General features: G+C 41.4%; 1 protein-coding gene across 1 annotated transcript in view; it reads left to right on the top strand.

Moving 5' to 3' along the window:
* The first annotated feature begins 6419 nt into the window (after window positions 1–6419).
* Window positions 6420–15506, top strand: part of LOC100136477 (peroxisome proliferator-activated receptor gamma coactivator 1-beta) — a 60603-nt gene continuing 51516 nt past the window's right edge. Inside the window, exon 1 of the mRNA XM_014200071.2 lies at window positions 6420–6575. Within this exon, the coding sequence (XP_014055546.1) occupies window positions 6495–6575 (81 nt within the window). The 5' untranslated portion in view covers window positions 6420–6494. The remainder of the gene's footprint in view (window positions 6576–15506) is intronic.

Genomic DNA, 15506 nt, shown 5'->3' with positions numbered 1-15506 from the left:
TCAGTATGGATTATCCATGTTACATGAATGACGGTGACCTAAGATTCGGATGAAATTGGATGCTATGAAGAGATGTCAGAATCAATCATTGTTTTGTTTGTATACATTTCCAGAGATAAACGTGTGTAAGCTAAACTCTCAATGAAATCAGTCAACCACAAGAAAAGCCACAAATTTCCTAATAGTGTCAAACAACTGCATCAAAACTTGGCATGAAAATATAGAATAGGGCATTTTCGTTCTTCTCTCTATAGAACTCTCCCAACCATACATTACTGACTGATAATGGACATGGCATCGATGAGGCCAATTATTGACTTATGAGTTGACCTGACCTCTTAACCCCCGATGGATCACAACAAAATTGTCAGTGGTCAGTCACAGGTTGCGGTATGATAAGGAGGACCCAGACTAGAACTTACCACTTACAGTGCATCAATCTCTAAAATGATCAGCGTCATTTGATCAGACATGTGACTGGGGCTATGCCAGGCTGCGTCACATTGGGAAATGGTGTCGACGTGCGGCGAAAGCGACGTGTTGCTCTCATTTCCTTCCCATTGATCACGACTGAGCAAAATAATCCCTGTTACCAATCAACAACACTGGCGTGCTAGCCCCCCGTCTCGGAAAAGATTGTGTGAATCCTATTGATTGGCGTCCTTGAACCACTGGGGTAGGCTGGGCTGAACGTGCAGCAGGCAGCCCCGCTGTATTGACCTCCCACATCGCATCAGGCCTTTCCTCCTGACAGATCAATGAGATGATATAACTGATGAAATGGGGCACTCTACTGATTGATGACCATAGACAGCCTAGTTCTAGTAGTAGCCCACGACAACAACGTTTCCTAGTAGTCTACAGCAACATTTCCACTTGCCTGGTCACGGGTTCTGTTTGTGCAATTCCTATGGTCATTGTCATTGTAAAATCAAGTGTTTAGGATCTGAACACATAACTAAAACCTTTTCTGCAACACTTTTTAAACGTGTCAAGCTATTTAGAATTTCAATGAAAATACGTTAGTGTTTTTGGAAACATTTTTATTTGCTGTAACACTTTTTAAACACATGAACCCGTTTATTCAGTACAAGGCGTTTAGGTTTTAAACATTGGGGTGTTGTTTTAACGCTATAGGGTGTAAAGCCATATTTGCATATTTACCAGCATGCCTTTTGAGTGAATGTGAGAGATACCCACCCATGACTGTCTTTGTTAGTGACAGAGACATGGCTGTTGCATTCATTAACTTCTATTCCTGAAGCCTTCACCAAGTGATTGCCTGAGTGAATGTGTTTCAATTAGAAGTGAACACTTTATGACCCCATATTATACATTTAATAAGGCCTTTAGTTATGGCCTAGTTATCCTCAACATTATGGTCTGAAAATCCTGGTTCATGGGCCACATCAGACCTGCAAGTCACATTATGCTGGTTTGTGAAGTGATTAGTAATTCCTATCAGAATCCTGCCAGAGGGAAGAATTTCAATATTTTATCACCCACAACCTGTACTCAGAATGACTGCTACGGTGAAGGTTTCAATAAAAAAGACTACCTAAACTGGAACAACCATCTCAGTAATGGGTGCAGTAAGTCCAACCCCTTACAGATTGGAATAGTTTAGAAAAATGTTATTTATTTAACTTTGTATAGTATAAGATAAATGAATCAATCAATGTGCATGAGGAAACATAGATATTAAAACAAACTATTCTAAACATAAACCTGCAACAAAGCATACGAGGAAAAATGATAATGAGGCCCCCTCCCACGTCTTTTTCACGCTGAGAGAGTTAACTGAAATTAACTCAAATTACCTGTTCAGTGCTGAAATATAGGTAAGGTGACAAACATGCCTAACACTAACCAGGTTTCCATACAATTTGCGACAGATTTTTATGGTAATATTCTAGCATCGTCATTAAGAAAATATGCGCATTTTCCCACCAGTGGTGTTTCCACCAAATTGACTTGTTGTGGACAGAAATCTGACCTTAAGTTTTCATGTACCCGATAACTCTACCGATAATTTTGTCACAAAAACTGTTGCATTAAATAGCAAATGTGACTATTCTGGTTTTAGCATGTGCGCTTTAGCGAGCCAACAGCTCGCAGATACAGTGCAGGTAGGCTGGGCGGGTAGGCTAGTCTACCTGATGAGATTATTGTGGTAGTCGAGCATTGTTCATGTCACCAGAATAAGACCCTCAATATTTATTGGAAAGGAGCATCAAGATCACCGTGCACTTTCACCACCCTGTGAAGTTTATCAGAATTTATAACATCTGTAGCCTAATAAACTGCATGGTTTCAAAATCAAATTTTATTGGTCACATACACATGGTTAGCAGATGTTATAGCGAGTGTAGTGAAATGCTTGTGCTTCTAGTTCCGACAGGGCAGCAATATCAACAAGTAATCTAACAATTCCACAACAACTACCTAACACACACAAATCTAAGTAAAGGGATGGAATAAGAATATGTACATATAAATATATGGATGAGCAATGACCGAGCGGCATAGGCAAGATGCAATAGATGGTTTTCAAACCCTTTGCAATGAGACGCAAAATTGAGCTCAGGTGCATCCCGTTAACATTGATCACACTTGAGATGTCTCATCAACTTGATTGGAGTCCACCTGTGGTAAATTCAATTGATTGGACATGGACATGGAAAGGCACACACCTGTCTATAGGTCCCACAGTTGACCGTGCATGTCAGATCAAAAACCAAACCATGAGGTCAAAAGAAATGTCGGTAGAGCTTCGAGACAGGATTGTGTTGAGGCACAGCTCTGGGGAAGGGTACCAAAACATGTCTGCAAAAAATTAGCTTGGCCCCGGTGATGTACTGGGCCGATCTGAGGACCCATGCCAAATCTTAACATGGTCCAAACTAACGTGCTTGGACCATGTTAGTTTGTTGGTGATGTGGACGCCAAGGAACTTGAAACTCTCAACCTGCTCCACTACAGCCCCGTCGATGAGAGTAGGGGTGAGCTCGGTCCTCCTTTTCATGTAGTCCACAATCATCTCCTTTGTCTTGATCACGTTGAGGGAGAGGTTGTTGTCTTTGCACCACACGGTCAGGTCTCTGACTTCCTCCCCATAGGCTGTCTCATCGTTGTTGGTGACTAGGCCTACCACTGTTGTGTCATCAGCAAACTTAATTATGGTGTTGGAGTCGTGCCTGGCCGTGGAGTCATGAGTGAACAGGGAGTACAGGAGGGGACTGAGCACGCACCCCTGAGGGGCCCCCGTGTTGTTACCTACCCTTACCACCTGGGGGCGGCCCGTCAGGAAGTCCAGGATCCAGTTGCAGAGGGAGGTATTTAGTCCCAGGGTCCTTAGCTTAGTGATGAGCTTTGAGGGCACTATGTTGTTGAACGCTGAGCTGTAGTCAATGAATAGCATTCTCACATAGGTGTTCCTTTTGTCCAGGTGGGAAAGGGCAGTGTGCAGTGCAATAGAGATTGCATCAGCTGTGGATCTGTTGGTACAGTATGCAAATTGGAGTGGGTCTAGGGTTTCTGGGATAATGGTGTTGATGTAAGCCATGACCAGCCTTTCAAAGCATTTCATGGCTACAGATGTGAGTGGTACAGGTTGGTAGTCATTTAGGCAGGTTACCTTAGTGTTCTTGGGCACAGGGACTATGGTGGTCTGCTTGAAACATGTTGGTATTACAGACTCACACAGGGAGAGGTTGAAAATGTCAGTGAAGACACTTGCCAGTTGGTCAGCACATGCTCGAAGTACACGTTCTGGTAATCCGTCTGCCCCAGCGGCCTTGTGAATGTTGACCTGTTTAAAGGTCTTACTCACATCGGCTGCGGAGAGCGTGATCACACAGTCAGCCAGAACAGCTGATGCTCTCATGCATGTTTCAGTGATACGTGCCTTGAAGCGAGCATAGAAGTAATTTAGCTCGTCTGGTAGGCTCGTGTCACTGGGCAGCTCTCCGCTGTTCTTCCCTTTGTAGTCTGTAATAGTTTGCAAGCCTTGCCACATCCGACGAGCGTCGGAGCCATTGTAGTACGAATCAATCATAAGTCCTGCATTGACCCTTTGCCCGTTTGATGGTTCGTCGGAGGGCATAGCGGGATTTCATATAAGCTTCCGGGTTAGAGTCCCGCTCCTTGAAAGCGGCAGCTCTACCCTTTAGTTCAGTGCGAATGTTGCCTGTAATCCATGGCTTCTGGTTTGGGTATGTACATAGTCACTGTGGGGACGACGTCCCCGATGCACTTATTGATAAAGCCAGTGACTGATGTGGTGTACTACTCAATGCCATCGGAAGAATCCCAGAACATATTCCAGTGTGTGCTAGCAAAACAGTCCTGTAGTTTAGCATCTGCTTCATCTGACAACTTTTTTATAGACCGAGTCACTGGTGCTTCCTGCTTTAATTTTTGCTTGTAAGCAGGAATCAGGAGGATAGAGTCATGGTCAGATTTGCCAAATGGAGAGCTTTGTACGTGTCTTTGTGTGTGGAGTAAAGGTGGTCTAGAGTTTTTTCTCCCTCTGGTTGCACATTTAACATGCTGATAGAAATTAGGTAAACCTGATTTAAGTTTCCTTGCATTAAAGTCCCCGGCCACTAGGAACGACGCCTCTGGATGAGCGTTTTCCTGTTTGCTTATTGTAGGAATACAGCTCATTGAGTGCGGTTTTAGTGCCAGCTTCAGTCTGTTGTGGTATGTAGACAGCTACGAAAATACAGATGAAATCTCTCTAGGTTGGTCTACAGCTTATCATGAGATACTCTACCACAGGCGAGCAAAATCCTGATACTTCCTTAGATATCATCCGAATCTGAGTGATATTGTCTCCATTGAGGTGTAGTCTTTGTGAATTACTTATCAGTTAGGATCAAGGGCTAGGAATTAAGGAATTGACCAACCAAGAAATTACATTCTAAAGACATATTTCAATTAATTATTTGCCTTGAAAATCAGATCCAAGAGCTGATTATTTATTTCCCAAGGACTTCTATTAGGTCAGCACAGGGATACATTCAACTTCGAGTTCAAGACACACAACCAACCACCAGCCATTCAGCTCAAGAACCTAAAATGTACATACAGAGCATCAATCATACTGTACATCAAAAAGAGCATATTAGAACAAATCAAATTCTAATGAAATGACAAATGCATTATGCTTCTTTGATATACTGGGCAACATGCTTGGCCCACATTCATCTGTATTGCTGGAAGACTTGGCCAAGATTACAGGAAGATTACAGGCGAACATTAATGCCAGCCTATGTGGGTTCTTTTTGGAACATCCTTAGATTAATTTATTTAAACAAAATGTCCAACACAACATGATGAAGACATGTCATAGAAAGGGTTAAGGGATCTAAAAATAGGAATGAGAGTACCGATATATGATTTCTTAGACAGTGGCATAACAGAGTGAAGATGTAACAGCCATTGTCCCTGGCCTTGTCATGTTCAAAGCACTACTGTCCAGTGGTGTGACATGCTGGCATCAGCTGCATACAAAAGCATAAAGGACTGTGTGTGTGTGTGTGTGTGTGTGTGTTTTTGTGCATGGTAAGCAAACCAATTAGTTAGCTAATCAGGTGCAAACCTTGCTAGGGCAATTGTACAATTCATAACCTTCATAAGATAGCTAAGCCAACAATAAGCATCACTAGCTGCCTGTGTTGAGTTGTGAATGGTAAATAAATGAAGTGGGGCTTTGGGGAGTAGATGGGGAAACCATAGCTTACACTTGTCCCTGAAACATGATCCAACTGATATGCAATCAGGAGGGGCAAAGGTGGGCCCAATGAGCAAACCATATATCCTTACCTGCCGTCAATAGGAATATTGTAGGCCTAATAGCAAGGAATGACAAATGTCCATTTATTCTATTTTGATTTTGGGTTGCCAAACCTAACCAGGCAACAGACCTCAACATGGGTGTTAGAAAAGTGGTGTTTGGAGTGGTGGCAAATGCCCCGAATTCTGTGCAATTTATGGATTACAGGAGTGTGTCAAAATAGAACAAAATGGAAAAGTATGTTCAAATATGAGTTATAGATATGCAGCACTTTAAGTTGTTAGGCTTGTTGTGTGAACAGATTAGTTGCGTTGCGTGTTTGACTTGTAAATGAGTCATCATCGTAGTCACCATACGCATTTTGAGTCCATTCCAGCCTGGCAAAAAATATATATTTTGCTCATATCCGTGTTGTTTTTCCAAGCATTACTTAATAAGTCAAGGACAATACACATCGATTGATGTGCACCTTTCGTAGGTAAATGTATCTAATTTGCTTATTCAAACAGTGTTATGACATCATTACTTACTAGGCTATGTAATAGTATATTTGTATTCAGTCTAAGCAGTCTATGACAACGCCCTCAACCGGCGGCTAACCGCAACTGCATGTGAACAGACCTGTATCACACTGTACTACAGTCTTTGCCTGTATACTCCGCTCTCTGACTTCTCCGCTCTCATTCTCTAGAAGATGGCGGACTGCGCTTCACTGTTAGATGAGGAGCTCTCTTCCTTTGTCTTCAATTACCTGACAGAAAACTCCGGGAGCCAGGTAAGGGATGCTCATATTCTATATGTGCAGGGTCAGGACTACATGGCCGGGGGTTCATGTTTGCATGTTATTCGCAGAAGCATGCGTAATTTCATCTTCATGTGTGCTCTGGCTGTAAGCATCTCCGCTCTCTATAGCTAACCGGCGTCTTCAAACCTTGACGTCTGGGCTTCACGTGGAGTTTTAAGGAAATGTCATTAGCGCATACAACGTGGTGATAGGAAGTCATAAAACATTTAGTTTAATAGTTGGGTTTATGCAAAATTATTTTGTTTTAACAGCGATATAATAATTTATATGTTGCTTTTAAAACATTTACTCTACTTTTACTCCTTCTTACAATTGTTTTACTAACGTCAGTCGTGCCAAATCAGAGACATCAGCAAGTAGCTAACGTTAGTACTAATGGCATGAATGTGACTTGTGGCTCTTTAAACATTTGATATTGAAATAACTGTAAAATACGGATATGTTGGCAATATGTTTTATACAAAGGTTTGACTAACGTTATCTAGAAATATTGATGCATTTCTTATGTTGGTTCTATTACTAGAATGTAATTTTTTCCATCCTATCTACGTTAATAGCAAACAATCTATAAACAATGGGTCGTTACGGGACGAAGCAAGGTTATGTTTTGATTCATGTTTCTGTTATTGCAAAATAATGCAATTTGCGTGTGTTGACTAGCCTACTGTTTTACCATCACCAGCCCATCTAAAAACGAAAGACATTTCAACTAGACCGGTCGCTGCTGTTTCTGTATAGTGCGCCTCTCACGGTTCAAAGTTTAGCAACTTCAATGCAACGATAATGATAGTCGACGTCCTTGGAGTTTCAGGTGCTGCAAGAATGACGATGAGATTGAGAAATGCGTAATATTGCGCCCATCTGTGAAAAATTAATGCGATTATGTATTCGTAGCTAATCGTTTGCGTAAGCACCGAGCTATTGTTACAAAACCTTGTTACCGGTAGTTCCCAAAAGTGTCTGGTCTAGTGTAACAAAATAATTAGGGTGAAACATTCAGGGTCTGATCGCATTAGTGATATTAGCATTGTATAATTAGATTCGTTGCTGTGTTACATACTGTTGCATGTTCATTTAGTCGGGTTGTTGGGTTGACAGTGCTATATGGTCATTGTAATAGTACTCGATTCTCGTGACCAGAATTATAGAACACGTAGTTGCTGCAGTCATGTGCTTTCTGCAGTTATGCGTAGTAGTACGGAGGCGGTTCCAGTGACGTGCATGAGCGACAGCTACACTCCCTTCTTTTGGTTGCATCATGTGACTGCTACTGCCGCCACTGCTGCTGCTTCTAAGCAGCCTAGATCACGACTAATGCTGCGTTCACAACCATGTGGGAATGTGGTATTTACCACATACGACTGGGGAAAATATCTTGAACGCCCCTCCAACTGCTAATAAGTGGGAAACTCGTTTATCATCAGTGAGGTCCCACATGATGACCTCTGCCGTCACCTACTGAGGAAATGACCTCGATAACATCATTTTCTGCAGTTAAATGGAACAACAAAACATTATTTATTAGAAGCAATCTATTAATATGTTTTTTTTTAAACAATATAATTTGTTTACAAGCATGTTAGCTGTACTTTTAGTTTATGGTGGAAGCAGCTTGTTGGCCATTAGCCAATCAGCCTTACTCAACAAGTTCAAAGCACGTGAATGCATCCAGCTGGTTTTACGACTTTACAACTGGTAATTACCGCCTTCCCACTTCAGCTGGTCTACTCAAGTCTTGTCCAGTCAAGAGGATCTAAAGATCAGTCCTACTTACACACAACCCTGCCTGAACCTCAAAGTTCTAGTTTTAGAAATTGATCATGCTGGATCTTATGTCCTTTAGTATTTGCAGATCCATCTCAATCCATTTTTATTGGGCCAACTTTTTAGAAGTATTGCATTATTTTGAGATGCTTCATCAAATGTAATTATCCATTTTGATATAAATATTTAAAAGCCTGTGCTATTATGTAGCCCAGTTATGTTCTTTCCCTAATATTAATGAGTTACATACATATCAAATTGATTTGTGTAGTTTGTTTCATCATAGCCTACATCATACAGAATGTGGTTTCACCGGCTGCCAGTCAGTGGTTCATTTGATTCTGGTTGCTGAGAGAGTTGTTGTCCAAAAGGACTCCTGGCTCAGTCGTCAAATGTATTATGGTCATATCAGCTTAGAAACGGAGTCTTATGTTCCCAGATTTAGTCAGACAGAGAAAAAAATATAGCCCACTGCACCAGGCAGAGTCCTCACTTTGCTCAGCAGTCTCTCTCTCTGCAATGAAATGCTGTGTATTATTACACAGACACAGAGCTGTCCTGTCGTGATGGAATACTGCAGTGTTATGTGTTCAGCTTCCGTGATATGGGCTGAGTCACCTGTCAGCCCTAAAGTGGAGACCTATTCTATAACTAGAGCAAATGCGTTAGGCTATTTCTATGAAATGAGGACTTCCTACTGTACACCTCCCTGTCTCTCAGATGGAATAAATGAAATTAGCTTTGGCTATGCTGTGTACTGATTGACTGAAGATGATGGATAAGACTGCCCTTTGTTTTGCTCAGGGGGGGTTTGATGCTGATTTAAACTGGGCACGATCCACAGGACACTTTGAAGAGGAGTGTCAGACAGTGGCTTATGTGTCTGGATGTTCACTGTGACATTACTGTATCTTTTAGCCCTATTTTAAATGGTGCTAATCTGGAAAATCTATCAATGAAACTGTTACAGAGATGATTCTTATCACTGATAAGGGTGCTTCTTTCTTTACCTCTTATGTTTTTAAATGGATTTGAGTGGATTATCATAATATACAGCCCACTGGGCACAGATGTCAGTTCAATGTCTAGTTTTAATTTACATTTGTTTGAGTTGTGAACTAATGTGAATTCAATGTGAAATCAACAAAAAAATGCACCTTGTCATTGGATTTAGGTTCAAAGTTGGGTGAAAAAAAGACGGAAGTTCCTAACCTTGATGATGAGTTTCTGAAAATCCAATCCGTTTTTTCACGATGATTCAACGTCATCGAATATATGTTTTTGTTGTTGTTGAAATGACGTGGAAACAACGTTGATTCAACCAGTTTTGACCAATTGGTGGAGCTAAAGTTAACGTAATGTTGATCTAGGAGTAGCATTTCACCTATATTTTCAAATTCTCTCACATTATCATATTAGGGTCATTCTGAAAGATACCACCCACCTTTTAATGTTCATTACCCATATCCAGTTGGAACATTTTCTATATTTTCATGTTTCAATTTGTTCATCACTCAAAATGATCAAATCAAATGAGGATTAAGGATTCTAATCTCCCAGAGGTTTTACTGGGAGGTTTTGCGTGTGTCACTGCCTGGCTGCGTGGTTTGTCACTGAGGATGTGAATGGCTGCTTCCTCTCCCAAAGCCCCAGAGATCCATCATCCGGCTGAGGCTTTAAAGCTCTGAGGCTTCTCCTCAGGGAGGCCTGAGGATGCGCTGTCACGGATCACTGTACCGCTCCCCTCCCCTCCGCTCTGAGCCTCTATGTGCTTCCCAAATGGCACCCTATTCCCTTTCATAGTGCACTCACTACCTTTGACAGTAGCCCTGATGAGCTCTGCTCAAAAGTACAGACGTAGGATCTTAATTTGAGCCAATTTGCTGCAGCAACTATGAAACAGGTGATTAGATATCAATAATTGATGCAGACTAATCCGTCTTCGGCTGATTGCACAACTGGCATCAAAGGTTAGCCTTTGCATGGACTCCTGAGGCACACACTGACTACATCACGCAGTTGGTCGTCTACATATTCAGGCTGTGTAGTTCTAAGTCAATAAGGATAACATGTTTTTGCTTTTTATTGTGCTTTTATCATCTCTTGTCCTATGACTCATCTTTTGCTGTGCCAACATGCAAATGTCGCATCTCTTTGCATTTTCGTTTTGAAATTAGCCTTGGTTTTTAAACTCGTCTTGAAATATGATATTATGAAAGAATGGGTTATGTATAGTCAAGCCATACTGTTTTGCCTTTTAAGATGAAAGTGAAGTTATCTCCTTAATTAATTAATATCCAAGTGTTTTGTATTCATCACAACAACTCTAATGATATTGACAACACCATCATGAGGCTGTTTCATATTCTGTACCTTGCTTGTGGAAATACATCAAGGGCTTTAACATTATGCCTATGGGACTAAATGACACGTTAGAGCTGAGAAAGGTCAAAACGCAGATTCAACACCCATAGGCTCTGGTCAAAAGTAGTGCACTATATAGGGAATAGAGGGCCATTTGGATTGCACAATTTACTCTGAAAACTTTAGGAGCAGAAGGCAGCTGCTTCACTCTGTAGTCTTCAGTGTGTGTTTGCTTTTCTTGGCCACTAAAGCAGATGACTGTTGCTACAGAGGCCAGGACAGCAGCAGACTGTCTGATGAGGCTGATTTATGCAAAGAGAAGTTGGAACTGGGTTGCCAGGTGTGCCCGTCCCCTGATGATATTCACCACCACCTGCTTTACCATTTAAATGTGCAATCAGGCATTTGGCCGTAGTCAGCATCCTCCAGGTCATTGTACTGTACCACAGCCACAGGCAAACAATGAATCTGCAGGTAGCCTATTGTTGATGGATTAGGAGACAGATTGTGTGAATGTAGGGTCAACATGCTTGCAAGTTAGTTTTTGAAGTTGATGGTTTTTATGGTGTGTATAAAACATTAGGAACACCTGACCAGACTGACCAGGTGAATTCAGGTGAAAGCTATGATCCCTTATTGATGTCACCCTTTTAATCCACTTCAATCAGTGTAGATGAAGGGGAGGAGACAGGTCAAAGAATAATTTTTAAGCCTTGAGACAGTTGAGACATGGATTGTGTATGTGTGCCATGCAGAGGGTGATTGGCCAAGACAAAAGATTTAAGTGCCTTTGAATAGGGTATGGTAGTAGGTGCTATGTGCACGGTTTGAGTGGGTCAAGAACTGCAACGCTGCTGGGTTTTTCACACTCAACAGTTTCCTTGTGTATCAAGAATGGTCCACCACCCAAAAGTACATCCAGCCAATTTAACACAACTGGAAGCATTGGGCCAGCATCCCAGCCTTTCGACACCTTGTTTTGTCCATGCCCCGATGAATTGAGGCTGTTCTGAGGTCAAAAGGGGGTGCAACTCAATATTAGGAAGGTGTTCCTAATGTTTTGTACACTCGGTGTATTGCGTTAAGATGAAATGGGCTGCATTCTTTCTGAAGATTTCTTTCCTGAAAAACACAAGATGAACGTTCATAATCATTTAGATGATTTAAAGCTGGAATCCTTGACCTCTATGGGCTAGGTGGGACGCAAGCGTCCCACCCGTGGTGCACTCCATCAACAGCAGGTGCATTTCAAGAGCGGCAAATTTGAATCCAAATAAATGTCAAAATTCAAATTTTTCAAACATACAACTATTTTACACCCTTTGAAAGATAAACATCTCCTTAATCTCACCACGTTTTACGATTTCAAAAAGGTTTTACGGCGAAAGCATAAATTTAGAGTATGTTAGGACAGTACATTTACAAGAGTTGTGTGTAATGTTGTGCCAATTCAAAGACAGGCGTCACCAAAACCATAAAATCAGCTAAAATTATGCACTAACCTTTTAAATCTCCAACAGATGACACTCCTAGGACATTATGTTAGACAATGCATGCATTTTTAGTTCTATCAAGTTCATATTTATATCCAAAAACAGCGTTTTACTGTGGCGTTGATGTTCAGGAAATCGTTTCCCTCCAATAACCGGCATTCAAGTCAGCACCACAAATTAAATAATTAAAATTAGAAAACATTGGTAAAATATTATATTGTCATTTAAAGAATTATAGATTTACATCTCTTGAACGCAATCAACTTGCCAGATTTAAAAATAACCTTACTGGGAAATCACACTTTGCAATAATCTGAGCACTGCGCCCAGAAAAATACGCGTTGCGATACAGACTAGCCGCCATGTTGGGGAGATCTAAAATCGAAAATACTATGTAAATAATCCATTACCTTTGATTCTCTTCATCAGATGTCACTTCCAGGTATCACAGGTCCATAACGAATGTAGTTTTGTTCAAAAAAGCTCATCATTTATGTCCAAAAATCTCCGTCTTGTTAGCACATGATCTAAGCCCGCCGGACTTCACTTCATGAACGAGGGGAAAAAAATATTTACGTTCGTTCAAACATGTCAAACGTTGTATAGCATAAATCATTAGGGCCTTTTTTAACCAGAACATGAATAATATTCAAGGTGGAGGAATGCATTCTCTTTTAAAACGTATTGGAACGAGGGTACCCAACATGAACTCGCGCGCCAGGTGTCTAATGGGCCATCATCGTTCCATGGCTCTTGTTCGGTCAGATCTCCCTCCAGAAGACTCAAAACACTTTGTAAAGGCTGGTGACATCTAGTGGAAGCAATAGGAAGTGCCAAAATATTCCTCAGCCCCTGTGTTTTTCAATGGCATAGGTTTAAAGGTAATACAACACATCAGGTATCCACTTCCTGTCAGAATCTGTCTCAGTATTTTGCCTGCCAAATGAGTTCTGTTATACTCACAGACACCATTCAAACAGTTTTAGAAACTTTAGGGTGTTTTCTATCCATATATAATAAGTATATGCATATTCTAGTTAGTGGGTAGGATTAGTAACCAGATTAAATCGGGTACATTTTTTTATCCAGCCGTGCAAATACTGCCCCCTAGCCCTAACAGGTTAATGGTCAAACTGCCACGTCTGTTTGCGACAGTACAACAAGAAAGAAGTTACTGCAAAAAGCTAACACGTTTGTTTTTTCATTATACGCGCGAGAGTACAGAATAATATATACTTTTTACCATGTTAGGCGATGCTCTTTACCGCCGCTTCATCAACAAACAATAACAATAATAATAACAACGGCTGTGGGGCGGATTCCCCTACAGTGACGCTGTTTCCCCTACCATCTTTTCTGGACAGTTTGTAGTAGAAGTTTGTAAAACAGCGATTAATGAGAGAGCGAGAGGGTTCGTGAGTTGCAGTTGGTTCAGTTGTAAATTAAAGTCTGGTCAGGTTGAGTGGGCAACGGTCCAAGTCTTCATCAGCCCTGAGCCATGGTAAATTAACACATTCTCTAGCAGATAACACTTCACAGCCCAAGGAGTGGTCTTGCATGATCAAATACAGTGTGAGCTAGGGTAACAGAGTACAGACTCATCTTCTGTCAAAGTGTGGAGAGTGTGTGTATGCACCAGTGTGTGTGGAATATGGATTGAGATACTTAAACCCTGAGGTTTAAATAGCCAGTCTGATCAGTATTGCTCACTAATTCAGAGTGTGTCAGGAGAACCATTAGATGTTGATATGAATAGATTAATTGAATAGAATTAAGCAATAAGGCACGAGGGGGTGTGGTATATGGCCAATATGCCACGGCTAGGGGCTGTTCTTAGGGATGACGCAATGCGGAGTGCCTGGATACAGCCCTTACCACAAACATCCAAGGTGCCTTATTGCTATTATAAACTTGTTACCAACGTAATTAAAGCAGTACAAATATAATTTTGTCATACAGCTTTCAGCCGATCAGCGTTCGGTGCTTGAACCACCCAGTTAATAATATCCAATATAGCACTTACATGTGATTCTGTTGTTATTAGTTTGTTATTTATTTATCCCTGAAGCCCATCCATCTGATGATCTGGGTGATAAATGCATGACTTCTTCATAATAAACCCTCACTGTTGGCGGACCAACCGGTTGAGGCGGAAGCCTGCCTCATACTAAATGACCTCCACTATTTGTAGTAAAGTCATGTGCACTGTAAATAGCCTGGTGGCTTGAGTAGCCAGAGGACATGGCCAGGGTCAGAAAGTGTTCGGAGACGACATCACTGAGATGTGGGCTCCTCTCTTTCTCTCTCTCTCTCTCTCTCTCTCTCTTGGGTGTGATTGTAAACCACGGAAAGGTTAAAGGAAAATTCCAAGGTCCTGATAGGGCAGTACTGTACGGTTTCGCCGTGTACCAGCCCTGCCATGGTAACTCAGCACCTGGGACTGGGGACTGGGGAGGGCAAGCTCAGACTGGCAAGGGCTTACCTCCTAACACCGGCTGGGTTATGGATGGCAGCTCAACTCAATTTTGTAACCTGCTCATTAAGTAGTGGTGTGTATTGTTCATGTTCAGAGCAGGAATGGATGTTGACTTCCCGTTCTTTAGTTTAACAAGTTTAGAACTCACCGGGTGACAGTAAATGCCTAATCTGTTATTATGTCAAATGTGTGGCCATGCACAGGCGGTATGTAGTGCTTGACCTGCAGCTATAGCCTACTCTGTTATTTATTTTACAGGCTGGATATTAGTTATGTATATCACATGCCCAATCAGAACCCAACAACCTTGTCAGACATCTCTCATCTACTGTTCCTCTGTTGGCAGTTGAAAACATAGCTCATGGCTATAGCACTGTTCTTAAAAAAACAGATCGCTAATGACTAGGGCAGGGAATTGCCAGGGACCTCACGCTATGATATTGTCACGATACTTAGGTGCCGATACGATATGTATTGCGATTCTCACGATTTCTAAATGTGTTGTGATTTGATACTGCCATTTGATGTTCCTAACCTATTGCTCACTATATGACTGCTGCAGAGACAAGAGAAGGCAAAAGTAGTTTTTGTCAGTCATGGAATAAAAGTGCTGAAAACATGACGGCTCGCTATTTAAAAGATGGAGAACAGGCTATAGGTTGAAAAACAGGTGCAGGCACAGCCGACTAGCGCAAGCTAACACACATAAAAAAAAAAAATGTTCTTACAAATCGATACTTGGAGTCAAAGTATCGCTATAATATCGGCCAAAATAATATTGCGATATGTAACTGCATCAATCAC

Source organism: Salmo salar, chromosome ssa05 (assembly GCF_905237065.1).
Source record: "Salmo salar chromosome ssa05, Ssal_v3.1, whole genome shotgun sequence".
Lineage (NCBI taxonomy): Eukaryota > Metazoa > Chordata > Actinopteri > Salmoniformes > Salmonidae > Salmo > Salmo salar.
The sequence above is the reverse complement of the archived record's forward strand: the minus strand, read 5'-3'. Positions and strand labels throughout refer to the sequence as shown.